Source organism: Anser anser, assembly GCF_964211835.1.
Source record: "Anser anser genome assembly, chromosome: 7".
Taxonomy (NCBI): Eukaryota; Metazoa; Chordata; class Aves; order Anseriformes; family Anatidae; genus Anser; species Anser anser.
Window position 1 is genome coordinate 14,696,073 of NC_139727.1, and position 16,924 is coordinate 14,712,996.

At 39.8% G+C, this 16,924-nt stretch overlaps 1 protein-coding gene across 14 annotated transcripts in view; it reads left to right on the top strand.

The window, feature by feature from the left end:
- Positions 1-16,924, top strand: part of LOC310902998 (uncharacterized protein) — a 409,793-nt gene that overhangs the window by 124,627 nt on the left and 268,242 nt on the right. For 6 of the 14 annotated variants that reach the window (XR_014587193.1, XR_014587194.1, XR_014587195.1 and 3 more), the window contains one exon: positions 11,439-11,500. The exons of the other annotated variants lie outside the window; for them this stretch is intronic. Coding sequence is in view for 2 of the 6 variants with exons in the window: in XM_083845494.1 (XP_083701620.1) it covers positions 11,439-11,500 (62 nt within the window). In the remaining 4 variants the exon portion in view is untranslated. The remainder of the gene's footprint in view (positions 1-11,438; positions 11,501-16,924) is intronic. 14 annotated transcript variants of the gene reach the window in all.

Genomic DNA, 16,924 nt, shown 5'->3' on the forward strand with positions numbered 1-16,924 from the left:
CAGCATCAAGCCCTCATGACATGCATCTGCTTTGCTTTTTTCTGTTATTGTATGCAATATCCGTGTACCTTGCGGGTCAGAAGTGAAACATGTGTCAGGCATATTAAGATAATACACAGCTTTCCATCCAGCAAATAATAGAGGCATCTCTTACTCCTACTTTGAACTCCAGGCAAATGTGCATGTATGAATCATCATTTCATTCACGGGATATAGAAGAAACTAGTTAGTCTCTGCTTTGCTAACCTGGAACTCCAGAAGCTGTTTGGACATGACTGACAAAGACCCTGAGCAGAGAAGTGCTGTGCTGAAGGGCAGCTGGTGCAGGGGTCACCGCTCTAACCACAAGACACTGATCACTGATGCTTTTGGCTTCACACCAACCAAAGCCATTTTGACCCTTTGGCTTCGTGCTGACCATAGCTCACCCCCTGAACTCCCCATCTCTTATCGTTGCCTACTGCAGCTGGAGAAATGGGGAGCCAGAAGGGCTTCAGTGTTGTAGAGTTGTGTTTGTGCTGCTGTGCTCGGCTGCGTGAGCTTCCTGGCTCACATTGTGCTAGCTCAGGGCTTTCTGCAGCCTGTTCTGTTTCTATCTGCCACTGACTTGGTGCGTCCTGCTTTGCATCGGGACTGTCCTAAATCCTTCATCAGTAGAGCCCTTTCCTGCAACCTTGGTTTGGGAGCTAGGAAAGCAGTTCATCTGGCTAAGTGAAACAACGGGAGCAGTGTATGAAATGAGTAAACAGTGCCTAGCTAGTAACTGTTTAATGTGCAAAATAGTTGTGTAGATGGCAAGAGGTTAAAAGCTAAAGAGGCTTGTGCACTAAAGTAATGAATAGTCATGGGTTTTGAAGGCCATGAGGAATATCAGAGATTTCCTCACTCTTACAGAGAACAGCAGCAAGTCACTGCAAACATTCTCATTGATGTGTGAATTTCTGCAGTCTTAAAATGCAACCTCACCTGAGGGTTCAGCAGGTTTAGCAGTGAAATGCATTACAGCAATTTAGCTGAATGGTAAGAAAAGTGTGGATCAGCGCTCCTCTCTTGACTTGAATTTCAACAGAAATACAGCAGAGAAATTCAATACTAATTCAGCAGGATTCTTACATATTGACTTTGTCTAGTTACTGACCTTTCATGTGAAGAAAACATTTGAGGCTTTGTGAGAGAGGCTGTGTATATCTGAGGTGGCTCTTAGTGCCAAGAAACAGCCTGACTGTGGAGGCTCCAGCAAAACCAGCTTTTTCTGCACCTAGCCTGTGGGAGGCAATGGGACCAAAGTGAAGCTGACAGCATGGAGAGTTACCACAAAAACCTGTCATAGTATGGCTACGGAAGAGTGAGAGATTCCTCCAGGAAGCTGCAACCACCTGTGGAAGAGTGGTTCACTCTCAACAGGTGGGTACTTGCAACACAATGCCATGGATTTTCAGGATATCATAATCCATCCTCTGCACCACTGCAACTATTCCTTTTGTCAGGGGCACATGGCTGAAAGAACAGTTTTTCTTTTTTTCTCATGAAATATAGCACATAATGACTGAGATGGAGAAAAGTGTACATTTAATCTGAACATCATCAGGCAGTCTTAGTCAATGAAATGTTCTAAGGAAACTGTTTGAAAGCTGTGGAAGTACCAGACTTTGGAAATTTAAAAAAGACTAGACAAAATACTGCCAAATATATGGGGGGGCGGGGGGGGAAATGCTGTCCTGTCAACGGTGACAGAGATAAGAGAATGTATTTCTTTCATCTTCTGAATTCTGGGACATACTTTACTATTTTCTGTAATTAGTGTATTATAGGCTATCAAAGCCACACAGAAACGTTATTTATTTTTCTCTGGTGAGAGGCGACCTGAGTGCTTCTCAGAGCTTAGTAAAGTTGTGGTAGGAGATATTTTTTAGCAACCGTTGCTGAGTGTTGTGAATGAAATGTTTCATAGGATTGGTTTGGATTTCTTCTTTTGCTTATATAGTGCATATAAATTGGCCACTGTTTTTCCTAATCTTTTCCCAAAGGTTTTACTGGAGGAAAATGCAGTATGGTTTTCAGTATGGAAAAAGCAGGAGGAAAATGGGTGTGTTTTTTGTTTGTTTGTTTGTTTTGCTTTGTGTCGTGCTTTTCTTCTTTTCCTCAAAGAAGGAAAGCAAGGCCCTTGTAACCTTGGGGGATGTTGATCAGGATTTACAGCATCTGGGTTGGAATTTCCCATGGCAGTGCAATTGCCAACTACAACCCCATCTAGAATACAGTTGCTGGTGGTCTGACAAGCATGTCATTTTGAAACTTTAGACAAACTTGGCTATTTCTGAATTCTGATTGATTAGAAAGGATTTGCAATTTTTCTTCCTCTTGATTCTTTCCTGTACCGCTCACCTCCTGCCCTTCTTTCTCTACCTTTTGTGCTTGCAGATTGTATGAGAAAAGCTGTAGAGTCAAAGAAATTCCCCCAGCATTGTTTAGACATTATAGTGCAAACAAAAGAGCAGTGTTGGTAACACAACATACACATGGCCGCGTGGGGAATACAGCGTTCAGAGCATCAGATCCAAGCATTCTGTATCAAACCTCACGAGAGCCTTCTTATCACCACTCTGTCTTGCACATCCTCGGTCTAAGTGTGCACCACATACTGGACAAATTATTAATGGCTATTTGTAATGCCTCACAGCCTTAGCAAGCTCTTTGGGGTACAAGGTCTGTCATTCAATTCTGGATTTGTACAGCTGCTCAAACAGTGAAGTCTTGCAATGCTACTTTTCACACATTTAGGTGATTTTTTTTCTTCCTATCTTTGTGGTCGTCTGTTTTGTTACTTCATTTTTCAAGCAACAGTAAATCATGTGCAGAGAAAGCTGCTTATCCTCCTAGGTGCAATTCAGGGAATAGCCAGCTAGCCATAGCACATCTGCCGTATAACTTTTCCCTCTGGGGTCTGTTTCCCACACTGTGTCTGTCTTTCGCTTGCCTTTCTCTGCAAGCGAAAAACTTTCATAGTTAGCCAGTCAGGGTAGCCAAACTAGAGATACTTTCCTTCCAATTTTAAAGGTTTCTTTTCCTGTCATCTCTTGGCTGTAAGTACCTCGTGCATGCTGAGTCTAAGGTACTCCCTGCCGTAGTTAATTAGTGCTCAAAACCGCAGCTTCTTGCACAAGGAATGACAAATTGGGTTTGTTCGACTGCATGTCCCCATCACGTCATGGACTTTTTAGCAGGTTGTCATAAACAAAAGAGCTATCCAAGATCTGCCAGTTTGTGTACCTGTATCTCAGTGCATCACAAGTTACAAGGATGTTTAAAATTTCTCTTGCATGTAGGCTAATATTAATGCTAAACATAAGCTATAGCCTACTTTGACTTTGTTATGAGACTGTTGCAAAGATGACTGATGAAGCTTATCAGCCTCTTTCTGTGAGGAGCTACTATCACCTACTTACAAAAAGAAAAAAGTAATTAAGATAACATCTTTTAAATTCTAATACATACTACAAAATGCAAGAGGTGTCTATTAGTAAGCCAGTCACCTGTGAGGATCATTTTGAAACAGATGGTGAAGAAACAATTTAGCCAAAAAGTCAAAATTAGGGCATAGTCCTGGAAAATATTGCCTGATGCTTGTTATTACTGTAGTTATGACCCTCAGACATATGTGCATTCATAGTTTCTTGTGCTCACTCTTTTGAATGAAATTTATTGTGCCAAGTTGCCTTCATGGCATGTGTGTGTGTGAAAGAAAGTTCCAGCAACATGAAATACTCCATTTTGGTCCAAGCACACCTCTGACTTTGACTGTTACTGTGTTTGCTGTCTTGCATATTCTAAATCTATAGAGCTCTGCTATAGGGGAACAGATGTTTTGTGTTGGGGATGAACAGACAGCAAGGCATGACTTCTTCCTGGTGTGGAATTCTTCAGATGTTGAATTTAAGCTATTTGCTGATACAAATCGATCCATCTGGGGGGATTGCTTTAAATCTGATGAGCGTGTTCTACCTTAGGTTAGTAGAAGACTAGTGTGGGAAGTCCGACTTTTCCCTAGGGGTAACTAGTGGCATTATTTCTTAGTCTAAAGCTTTTGACAGATGGCTGATAGTGACCATCTTTGTTTGGGTTTTGATATTTTGTACACCTGGTATGCACAGCACATCTGAGGGAGCCCAACTCTTGCTTGTCAGACTGAGCAGGTATCACGGGAAGGATGAGCGAGCTGTTCCCCCTGAGCAAGGTGCTTGTTGGATCTGGTCTGTATCTCCATGCAGAGCTTGAAATTCGTAGATTACCTCACTAGCACCATTTTGAAATGTCAGAGAGAAAAAAAAAAAAAAACCTTCCAGGCATTTTTCCTGAATGTTAGATCAACTGTTGACTGATAAAAAAAAAAAAAAAAAAAAAAGTTTGAGAGAGGTGCTGCTCTTCAGGCTATTTTTGAAATAGCCAATAAAGTATTGTGAGGTTCAGGACATTTCAATTACATTACTTGTCCATGTTTGAAGACTTTGTCTGTGACATGAGGACTATTCTCCATGTGAATTCTGAGATAATTTCAAACTAAATTTTGAAAAATCTATTACAAGATTTTTCTTTCTTTCATTTCTTTGCTATGTGTACTTCATCTATACGTCTGGAAATAGCGATAAGTATGAATACACTTTAGTAATATGAAAGCATATAGTGGATTTAAAATTTACTTGAGAATTATGCCAAGTAGCATTTTTTTGTAATACTTTGCTTTCTAACAGTCAATTCCTTTTATATATCAGAAAGCTATTTTAGGAATTTTTATACATAACAGGATTTTCTGGGCTATATTTTAGAAGTTTCCCCAGGTTCCTTTTTTTAGCTGTATATAGAATCACAGAATCATTTAGGTTGGAAAAGACCTCTAAGATCATCTGGTCCAACCTTTAACCTAGCACTGCCAAGTCTACAGTTAAATCACGTCACTAAGCTCTACATCTAACACATTTCTTGAAGACCTCCAGGGATGGTGACTCAGCTACTTTGTGGGCAGCCTGTTCCAATACTTCACAAACCTTTCAGTGAAGAATTCTTTCCTAATATCCAACGTAAGCCTCCCCTGGTGCAACTTAAGGCCATTTCCTCTTATTTTATCACTTGGTGCTTGGAAAAGAGACTGATCCCCACCTCGTTATAGCCTCCTTTAAGGTAATTGTACAGTGGGTTTTATATGTGAGTGTTCGTGGTCCCATGGAAGGTTAATTTATTTTGTGATATATGAAATATACAGAAGGGAAAACTGCCCTTAAAGGCTATCTAAAATCCCACTGGTTTTCAAAGCAGAACTCGTAATTACTGTCCACACCTGACTACAGACACATTTAAACTTTTATTTCCAATGGCCTGTTAGTCATCTATTGAGGAAATAACTATGAAAATAAAAATGAACATGAGGAAGATGTATCTCTGGGTGAGAGAATAATGGCATTTAATGTGTATTGAATTACATATCCACAGTTAAGTTTTTTGTTATACTGAGGCCAGAATGTTTGAGCTTACAGAGTGAACTCTAAGGGATAAAATGATTGAAGGGGATGAAGAAGCAGGAACTGATGGTAAAATGACCTTTGTTTTAACAGCCATGCTTGTTTTCCTCTTTTAAGTGTTATAACTAGTATCTGGAATTAGCAGGCAACTTGCTGGGCAACGTTTTTCTACTTGTAGCAAAGCTCAGAGCAGTTCTGTGTGAGATGTATCAGTCATACACTTGCCAGAGCACATTGCTGAGCTAGGAAGGGCAGGATATCTGTTGAAAAATGAATGGACAATGAATGATACCTATTAGCTAATCAACTAGTGTCATTCATACTAAAGTAGCAGTCATTTTATTACCACCATTCCTTCAGCCCAAGCCTTGCAACCAAAATGGAGGCTGTAGCTCATACGTCCAATCTAGAAATAATGATGTGTAGCAGATTTGGCTGTTAAAAATTGAGAGAAATGGTCCATTTGGGTATTTAGAGTACAGAGCTGGGGAAGAATAAATATGCCTAAAGGTTTTATATATATATAGTAAGACAAAAGTTGTAATAGTAAAATTTAATGTAGAAGTTATCCCTCCTAGCCATTTTCATCTCCTGCTCAGGGGGTGGAACAGTACTTAGACACTTGCATTTCATAGAATAAGCTTTCTTTTTACAGGGAGAGCTCACACCCACTTTCTTTTTTCTACCTTTTGATCAAGTAACTATGACTAGGTGTCACAGTACCTTTCACCCATTGTTTTCACATCCTGCTTTTTAATGCAGGTTTTAAAGTCAGCATAAGAATAACTTTGAGTCTTGCTGGTCCGCTGGAGAAAAAGGAGCTTCCTCAGTTGGATCTCAATTATTCATTTCTTGGACTCCACGGCATTGGAGCCAAAGAGATCTGAGTTAACTCCTGACTTGTATCATAGCCAAATCCTTGGAGGAACAACCTAAATCTTTCTTGCTTTATCATTTTTAAATACGTTCTGTGACAAGTTCACTTTCCAGGAAGGTACTTGTTCTTGTCGGTGGAGAGTAAAACTGGGAATTTAGGTTTCCATTGCAGCTGTAGAAGGTGAAAATGAATGAAGCGTTTTAAAAAAGACATCTTCCAAGAGACAGCCCTTTCTGAGCCCACGACTCTTTGGTGCCAAAATTAATATTTGTTACTAAAAAAGAGAAAATGAAAACTAGCGTTCATTTTGAAAGTGTAATGAAGTTATCACTCAAATTTGAGGAGAAAATAGAAGTGTTCTATAGGTGGGGGAAATAAGCCTATTAAAGTATTTTTAATCAGTTGCAATTTATTCCCATTATTATTGTTTTGAAATACTTTCTTTTAATCCTGGGATCCTCCTGATTATTTAAGTCCTTCTTACGTGCTGTTTTACAGTGTGGAGTTATATTAAAAAAAAAAAAAAAAAGGAAAGGAAAGGAAAGGAAAGAAAAGAAAAGAAAAGAAAAGAAAAGAAAAGAGCAGAACAAAATCAGTTTTAGCCCAAATCACAGTATGCTTGTTTCTACAGGGAGACATTGCCTGGTGGGTGTAAAAGCTGAGTGTTTCACTTCAGTGAGGACTGCAGATTTTAGCCCTAGCTCTAATTATTAAACACAATCCTGTTTCAGTGTGCCATAGTTTTTACTTGCAGTGAAAACTTAGTGCTGTAAAAGGAATATTTTTTGAATTAATTAAAAAAGTAAAACATTGCCTAGTTTAAATGACTCACAGTAGCTTTCTTAGGGTGGATTATCATTTTACATTTCACCTTTATATCATCTTAATGTTATTTCTGTCCTAGGCAGTTTAATAAGCTACTCCATTTAAATAAGCTCATTGCCGTGAATACTGGGAAGAAAATTGAGTAAAAAGTCATTTAAAAAGTCAAGTTTAGAGCAGCTCATAGTGCCCCTTATGCGCATCTGGCCTGGGAACATATGAATCTGAAATAATGAAATTGGGTTCTCAGAACTTCTATGCTAATTAAAAAAAAAAAAAGAGACTTGTTTTCAAAAAAAATGCTGCAAATGATTCAAGTTTGGCAGTGATATTCCGTGAGCTCCAAATGTAACAGCTTCCATGGGGTGCTAACAATTCCAAGTAGTTAAGAAGCCCTGGTTGGAAATTTTCCTTTCCAGTTGGAAAATGGTGATTTGCCTATATTGAATTATGTGAATCCCGTTGACACTAGATACAGCACTGTTAAAAAGCAGGTTTGCCCAATAGGTTCTTGCCATACAGCAGCCTGGAAGGTACACAGGCTGTCTGGGACCTCCGCTAGCAGCTCTGTGCTTTCCAGTGTCCTAGGGGTATTTTAAGCTACCTGCAGCCTTCAAATATAACTAGGCAAATCCCAATGTGATGTGCTTTCTGGCTTCTTCCCCTTGTCTCCTTGTATAGTGACAAAGATTGTTAACATATTTTCATTCTGCTCAAAATTTTGTGTTTTTATTGCTAGTATCAAAAATATATTTCATAACAAGAAGTCTCCTGCAGAATGGAAATTCCAGTTCCTACCAGTAAAAAAAGACGAGAACTGGTGTGATCCAGGGAACTTGTGGCCTTTCTGTGCAATATGTTCACAAACATCCTATAATTCTGCAATTAGGAAAGCTGTTAAGCGGGTGCTTAAGCAAATCTATCTTTAGGTAAAGTATTCAATCAACAGGAAACAAATAGTTGAATGCCAAGAGCAAATCAATTGGAAATTAAAGGGTATTTCCCCCTCAATTATTTTTGTTGCCCTTGTGACTAAAAAAGGCACAATATTTCTAGATGGAAATATATTTCCTGAATTGGATGTGTTTTTCAGTGTGTGACTGAAATTTCGTATATACCTGGAGGGGTTTCTGTCAGTGCAGGAGGCCTGTGAGCAAGCTGTGGAAGTATAATCCCAGGACAGCCTCTGAGGAGGTTTCCCTGTAAGGCCTGAGCCCTTTAGCCAGGAATACCCAGTTGGTGTCTTGTAATGGGAACATTAAGGAGCAAGAAAACCAGGTGTGATATTTTTCTGTTGTTGTGCTTGTACAGGACAAAAATTAAATCTGTATGAAAGAGAAAATAGGCAAATTGGTGATGCAAACTCCACTGGAATCTTCTGATGCAGTGTCCCCCAGTGAGTCTGAGGGGAACGTGCCTTGCCTCTCCTCTTCCCTTGTGTGACTGCCATGCCCAAGTGCTGAACCTGCCCACCAGCTCCAAACTGCCACAGCTCTCCAAGGGGAGAACCAGTGTCATGCCGTCACAGCTTCGGCTAGCCACTCTAAAACACAGGCGTCAGTAAATGAATTTCTGGCTGTTAAAGGTCTTCAACACCTTTAGTCCTCAACTTAGTTACGGTCATGCTTAATTATCAGCCTTGGAGTAGGTTAATGGGCTTCTCAAAGGTGTCACGTTATTGCTGCGTATATATGACTGCCAAGTTGTTCCTATTCAGGGACACTGCAGCAATGAAGCCCGGGTGAATCCTTTCCAAACAGCTCAGCTGTGTCTTCCCCAGACAAATGCCCTCCTGTATTTTCTCCTCATGCAAACGCCGGTGATAGCTGTGCAGCACACACAGCACAAAACGCTCCCTCTCTTCATAGATGTCTCAGCAGTAATCTAGCGAACCTGCGTCATGCATGCTTTGCATACTGGTTTGTGTAACACGCAGACTGGTATGTCTCAAGGTTAGGCAAGTAGTTCACCTCAAGCAATTCATGCTCTGGATTCAGATGTAATTTGGAGATCAACGAGTTAAAAAGTGCTTTCCTTCTTAATGGGCTATTGGAAGTATTGCTGCTTTTCTTCATTGCTAAAACAAGCATAAGAAAATGCATTAGTTCTGGAAATTGTGAGAGGGAGTAGAGATGCTGATTGACTGTTATTTTGATAACATGTCTAGAATAATTGTTTTGGAAAAATGATAACACAACAAGGTAGGACAAGTTTTGTAGTTACAGATTCAGATTCAAGGCAAATCACCTCTATAAGGGCCCATCTCATTTCTGCAATCATGATAAATTTGATTGTGCTACTCTGATTATAAACTAGACCAAACTCCGTGGTTATTAACATTCCAGTCTGGATATGTACTGAGTGATGGTGTTGCTGAGAGGTATAATTTTGAAACAGAAAGAAATTGCTGGCTGTGCAACAAGCCTGTCTACATGTGTTCTTCACAGTTAAACACATGGGAGGGTGTACACACTCACTCCCAAGTGTATGTGTGCATACAAAACCCCAGGTAGACATGTATGTAAATGAAAATAGCTGTCATCTAGTTCTGTTCAAAACTGGACTCCAGTGTAAATTTTACCAGCTGGCAGCCAGGCTGATGCCTCAGCTCTTGAGGCTGAGCTTTGCTCTGCAGTGCAGTCTGATGGGGCAGAGAATCTCATCTGCACCTCCAGCCCCGCTGATCACATCTCACTTAGTCATTGGCACTATTTTTTACATTTAGTACATGTTGTAGAAATTCGTGCATCTGTGAAAAAAAAAATCTTTGAAAAAAAATTACAACCATCTCTAAAAAATTGCCACTAATGTTTATAAAAAGTTGTCTTTAAGAAATATGTGCTTTGTCCCATTCAAGCTGTTTCTTGTTAAGATGGCTTAGAAGAAACATAACTTCGATCGACTCTTTTACATTCCACCAGGAAGAAAGGATGGGAGCAAGGAAGTGTTTGTGACTCAGAGAACATTTTGTTTGTCAGCATGGTTTCAGCTTTCTGGTCCCAAACCTTTCCTGTTCCACACAAATGTACATGTGACCTCTAGAGATTGTGCTACCGTGGATGGGTATAACAGTGGCTGTGAGATCAGTGAGAAAAAGAGGAGAAGGAAGAGGAGCCAGTGAGATGGGGTTGTAGCTGCTGCCCTTTTTGTGGGAAAAGGGAGAATTGGACCATGATGATGAAATATTAAAAGACATTAGCAACATCCAAGCATGTACAGTCAGTGCGAGGAGACAGTGAGCTGCCAAGGACAGCAGATGCTGAAGTCACAGAATAATCTGTGTTGGCAGTGACATCATCTAGTCCAACCATCCAGTCAAAGCAGGGCCAACTTCAAAATGAAGTCCATTTCAAAGTCACTTAAGGTTGCTTGGGGCCTCCATCCAGAGGTGGAAGGTCCCACAGATTTCCTGGGAAACTTTTCAGTATTTGGCTACTATCTTGGTAAGCAACTTTACAGCTTATTGTAAATTCACTTGTCGCAACTTCTCACTTTCTCTCATCCTTTGTCAGGGTACCTCACAGAGTCTGTTACTGTCCTCTACAAACTCCCATTTGGTAGTTGGGTAAAGGAATTAGATGCCTCCTTAGACTGCTCTTCAGGCTGACTAAGCCCAATTTGCTCAGGTACTTCTTGCACATTCTGTGTCTCATCCATCCTGACCATCTTTATGGCTTTCCAGTGGACTTTTTCCTCTTGTACGTGTCTTTCTTGTACTTGGGTGCATAAGCTGGGTGGAGTACTGCAGGTGTGGTCTCCCAAGTCTCAAAAAGGGAGAACAACCACTTTCCTTAATCTGTTGGGTACAATCCAAATAATGCAGCTCAGGATCTTAAATTAATTACCGCAGCTCCCAGTGTCTCCCAGGTCCTCAAGAAGACCTGGGGCAGTGGTACAGCCTCTGGCAGGAGAGATTTGTTGTAACTCAGGTTCTGCTCATCATGAGAGCTTCCCAGGTGGCTTGCAGGTGGCCTAAGAATGACTGTAGCCTAGAAGATTTCATTGTGTAAACTGCAAGTAAACTTGCTCTAACTTAAGCCCTGGGTTGCTACTGGTATGATTTTACTGTGTATCTTTTTATGTTGTATGTAGAGATACACTGACAACACAAAGCAACCATAAGCTGTCCAATCTCGTAAGTTATGATGGGTTCATGATTGCTTTAGTCAGCACTGTGCTGCAGAGGACGTACAGGATTGCAGCAACTTCTGTTCTTAATCTTTCAGCGGCTGAGAGTTCACCCTGAGGCAGATGCTCAGAGACTCATTCTGATCTTGTTTGCACCTCGGTAAGTCAGGAGTAACTTCAAGGCAGTAAATTGAATTATGTTGTGGGTCGGGGAGAAAGGCCAGGACAAGCTACATGTCACCATTTTTTGTAATAGGCATTTACTTTTTAAAATGATTTAATTTAGAAAGGGATTAGAATTCTTTGAGCTGCTTTTCTAACCATCTTTATTATTTGCTTTTCATTTGGTTGCTGCCAATACATAATGTTTTCTTTCTTAATCACTTGCTAGCATGGTAATTTTTTAAAAATGTATTCAGATCACAACAATTTTCTGGCAAAGAAAAACATGAAATTCACTGTCCTTGAAATCTGCATCCGTATGGAGGAAAATATACCCTTTCATATTTCACTGTCAGAAAAGAATAGTAACTGTGAAGTTATATTTATATATTGAACCATGTAATATTCCAAAGGGGAGGAAAAAATATATAAAAGATGCTGATTCTTCTCCCGCTTATGTAGCATGTATATTATTTAACTGACAATGTTCAGATAATAATTTGTTATGAAAACCTGCACGTTTCAGAATAACGTAGGGGATGACACTGAACAGACTGTCATTACTGGCCATATGGCTGTGGTCTCAGACTCCCTAACAGAGTCTTCTAGCCAGTTAGAAAGCAAGAGAAAAAGCTGGTGAGATTTCCAAGTCCATCTCACTTTCTTTGCCCTGAATGCTAATCCTGGTTTAAGATGGAAAACAACTTCTTGAAATATTGCATAAATATAAATGCTTAGCACATGCTTCGTGCTTCTGTTCTTCAAGCTGTTCTCTAGTTTTCCTATTATACCCAGGAAGTGGCAGCAGAAATTCAGAAATCATGTGGACATCAGACCTTTGAAGAGAATCGGTAGATTCTATAGGTAACACAATTCTTATTTAATTTACCCAGCTGAGAACAACAGGTTAGAGTTCAGAACTTGTGATTTATATGAACAGGACCTACACGTTTTCTATGCTATTCCCTGACTTTGTGAATGTAAGCTTCATGTGAGCTGGAGGACTCCTTGCCCTGAACGGTGCAGGAACTAAATCTGTTGATTTCTATAAATGAGCTTTCTGATTGTTGAATCTTTCTCATATTATTTATGTTAAGAAATTGGGAAGGTTAACATATTATTTATTACCTGAGTTATAATGTCAGGAAGAAATAGAGCAGCTACTTTGCTCATTCACTGAGAAAGAGAATTTGGGAAATTATCTCATATGTTTTGCAACCAATGGAATTTTCAGTGCCTTCCCCAAAACAGAATTGTCCCCATCACTGTTTTTGTTTCTCTTTGCCTAGCAATTCTACTTTCATGAAGTGACATTTCTTTTTTCAACTCAGTTTTAGCCTTTCATCCACGTTCTTTATGGTAAGATAGTAACTGAGATGTTTTCGTTTTGTAGAAGCACTTCCTCATTCCAAAGAGGGTCCCTGGGAGATACACAAGGATATTCTGAGGCTAACTGGGCTCAGTGAATACTTAATGTGGAGGACAGAGGAAAGACAAGGCTATTATCAGAGATTTACCATTTCTCTTTCACTATAGTGACTCACAGATCCCTTCTGTGTCCTTTTTTTGGAATTCGGCATTACCTGAGTTGTTTTGCTCTTCATTTCACAGGGACCACACAGACCCCATGATTACCATTCTGGTGTTTTACATGCCTCTGAAGCCAGAAATGTTGTGTTGCTATTGACATTTTCAGTCCTCTGCCTTTTTTCCTGTCACCCATCACTGGCTGATATCTTTACTTCTCTGGTATTCTGCTATCACATTGAAGACTTGGGCCTGTTAGTGTGGAGAGCGAGTCCTGGATAACTTCTCTCTTGGCTTTTTTTTTTTCTTTTTTTTTTTTTCTTTGTGTCTCTTTTTAGCATAAACCATTACTAAGAGCCCTCAGGCATGCCTGTTTGGCTCTCCTCCTTCTTTGCCATTACATCTGAGTACCTGATTGATCTAAGTAGCATGTTAGGAGATGGCTGATACTCTTTTCCTGTCAAATAGATAACCTGAAAAAAATAGTCAGTCTTTATGAAAAAGAGACAGAAGCCCATTCCTTGACTGTAATTTATGAAAGTATATCTCCTTTCTGCTTACACCAGGTACTCACATGGACCCCAATCTTTAACGGTCGTTCCCTGTACATTCACTGTGTTATTACAGCATAAATGACAACAAGACAGTTTCTTGGGCTGCCTTATTTTGATGTGAAGGAAAGGATAATCACCTTTTATCTAAAGCAGGTTTGTGTGCCAGTGGTCTGTCCACTAAATGTGTACATAGCTGCACAGACAGCCTGTTTCTCCTCCACTCTCTGATGAAAAGCAGTCAGAGTAAGATAAGGGAAAAGAACCACGAGGCATAAGAAAGGTCAATACAGACACACAGTTTTGCTTTGAATGTGGCATTACTTTTATTGTATTTGGATATTGGACCCTGGAAAAATATTTAGAAAATAGCAGAAAAGTACATGGCTTGTTGCGGTGCTTCAGATGGACAAGACAATCCTGACGTAGATAAAAAAAAAAACAAACAAAAGGCTCACTGAGCCTGGAGCTGTATCACAGAAATACAATATGTATATTGGACTTTTTCTGGTAAGATACTTCAGTATTTTACTGACTAATGCATAGATTATAAAAATGTTCTGATTTTTGTCAATGTAGATAAATGTGCCTGGAAACTACTGTGAATACAGCATTTTGCTTCAGGTATTTGTACAGGGAGTTCCATTAACTGTGTATGACCAGAGGGTAAAATTAATCTGAAATTAATAATGTAGAGCAATGCAAGAGGACTAGCGAGTGTGCTACAAAAATGGGTTTTAAAATCTCTACCAACTGAATTTTTAACATTGTACTCAGGAGTGAGCAAACATTATAAACATTCAAGTAATGTTTGCCAAGTCTGCTTGCAGGAAGTGTAGACAGCTAAAAGATGTCAACAGAGAATATTGTCGTAACACTAAGAATAATGTGTTATCTAGTGCCTAGCACTGAACACCATGTAAACAATTAATCACAGAACAGAAACTACTGAAAATCAGTAACATGTGAGTTGCATTTATAGGCCTGTGCTAATCAAGGAAGTTGTTTATTACTTCGGATGGATAAATCTTTTTAACCTTCTTTGACATGATATGTCAGCATCTTAAACACCTGCATCATCTTGATGTTTATGTGATCTTATTTCTGGAGAGAGAGTGAATACAAATGTTTATTTTTCTGTAGTGAGATGAACCTTGTAAAGAGACAAGAGTAATGAGAAGTATGATTGCCAAACCTTAGGGTGCAATGCTGTTGTTCCAAATGTATGGTGTTGATAATCTCACATGCACACATGTAAAAGACAGTCATAATGCAAAGCCAGCCATTTTGCTTGACAACTTTATCACCATCTTTACACTCAGTCACTGAGTGACATGCACTGAAGTTGCAGGTATTTCATGAAATGCCAAGGCATTATTGTTAAAGTTATGGTGCAAGAACTGGTAGCAGGGGATTTCAGTGTCCTGGTACTCTAAAAAGAAGAACTCTTTGTTCATTAAATGCATTTCACAGCATGTGTAGTTTACAAACCATGTGTATTTTACACCTTACCTATTCTTTGCAAGTTAGGGAAGTGTTTCTTCTTTGCAAGTTAGGGAACTCTTTCTCAATTGGAGAAGACAGTGTGCTGGTACACAAGTCTGCTCTTGAATTAAATGGAGAGAGGACAAGGCCTGGGCCCTCCCAGGGGGTGGCCAGCTGGTGGGAGCAGTGCAGGAGGAGCCCTCGCCTGGGCTGGGCAGTGCCCCATGGGGGCTGACGGGTACCTGGCATCTCAGCAGGTGAGAAGCAACAAGTTGTCAGAGACCAGGGCTGTCAGAGTTGAGGTTACCAGTTACCGCTGCTGCTTTTCACCCTCTGCACAAGTTTTCAGCATTGTAAGAAGTGGCCTCTTTCTCCAGCCACTGAAATGAAGTATTTCATTACTGAATTTAATGAGAGCAGGACCATCTCATCGCCATAAAGGAATCAAAAATGGTCTGTTTTCCTTGCAGAAGAGTTTTCTTATCAGCTTCAGAGGAGCCAAAACAGAAGACTGAGAAGCAGGTCTGACAGTTCTTTTCATGTCCCACCTGAAGAGGCAATTATTATAAGCTTTGTTACTAAAACTCTTGCTACTGGTGTTAAATGGCTTAACAATTAGGTATTATCTTGTTGCTCTGGGCAAAACTTGTATCCATTTTGATAGATGTCTCACTTATCACAAAAGTTAGTATGTAAACTAGGAGATCTTGTTCGCATTTGGAACTCAGGGGGAAGTTGAATGTATCTTTATTTTGTCTAAAAAGTTCTCAAAGGCATGAAAGATTAATCTCCTATTAACATTTGCCTGCAGCTATTTCTAAAATACATTCATTGGTTTCCGTCAAAATAATTAATCCTAAAGGAATGATCTAGTGTTCTTAGCTGTGTGTTTTTTACACAGGACTAGGTCCTTACTCAAACACAGTGTTTGAACAGCAAAGCATAAAAGGGATAAGTTCACAGTAATGCAACGACCTTTTCAACTTCCCAGCTCAGTAGAACTCCCGTAAGACTCATTTTCCTAAGTCACAAAGTGACTATTATACCGTAAAGAGCAGCAATAAATGTGCTAGTATTTCTGGTATTTAAACTGGTTTCTCATAGTAAAAAGATCCATTTAGAAAGATACTGAAGTCCATATAATAATTGAATAACAAGAAAGCCCAGTCTGGAGGACCTTTTTGTGCTTGTTGCAATTATAAATTCTCTAGTCAGGCGTGTTTATCACTAACTTCCCTGCCAAAGACAAGGTGCTGGTTTTTTAATGCGTTTCTGTTGAGACCTCACCCTTCAGATCTCTCTTCAGAACTGTAAGCTATTGCGTTAAAGACATTGAAGTCTCTACCCCAATTTGTATTGTAAATTTCTTCTCAACAGTGTTAGTCATTATAAATCACTGTCTGCAGCATTCCTGTTATGTTTGATAGGATGACTTCAGTAATGCCCCTGCTGCTGCTCCAGAAAAGGTACCATTAGCACAGCCTGCCGGGGAAAGCAGGGATGGAGCCCTACTGGCTGTGCTGTGATGCCCTTTATAGAAACTAGACTTGTTCCGATAAATGTGAATTAAAGACCTTTTTAGGAAGGATTTGAATGCTAACACTAAAGGGATGAACTTCATCGCTGCTTACACAAGTGTGTGGCTTGGAAGTAGGAAGCATATGGGAAGATTGGAAACAGTAATAAGAAAAAATGAGAACTTGCAGAACAGGTGAAATAGAGGGGATGCAGTATAATAGGATACATGCAAGCAAGGTTCAGTACTTAGGAATAATGGATTGCACAATTAATCCTTACTGCAACAATCTGGAGATGGTAATAGCTCACAAACTGAGTGTGAGTCAACAATGTCATGCTGT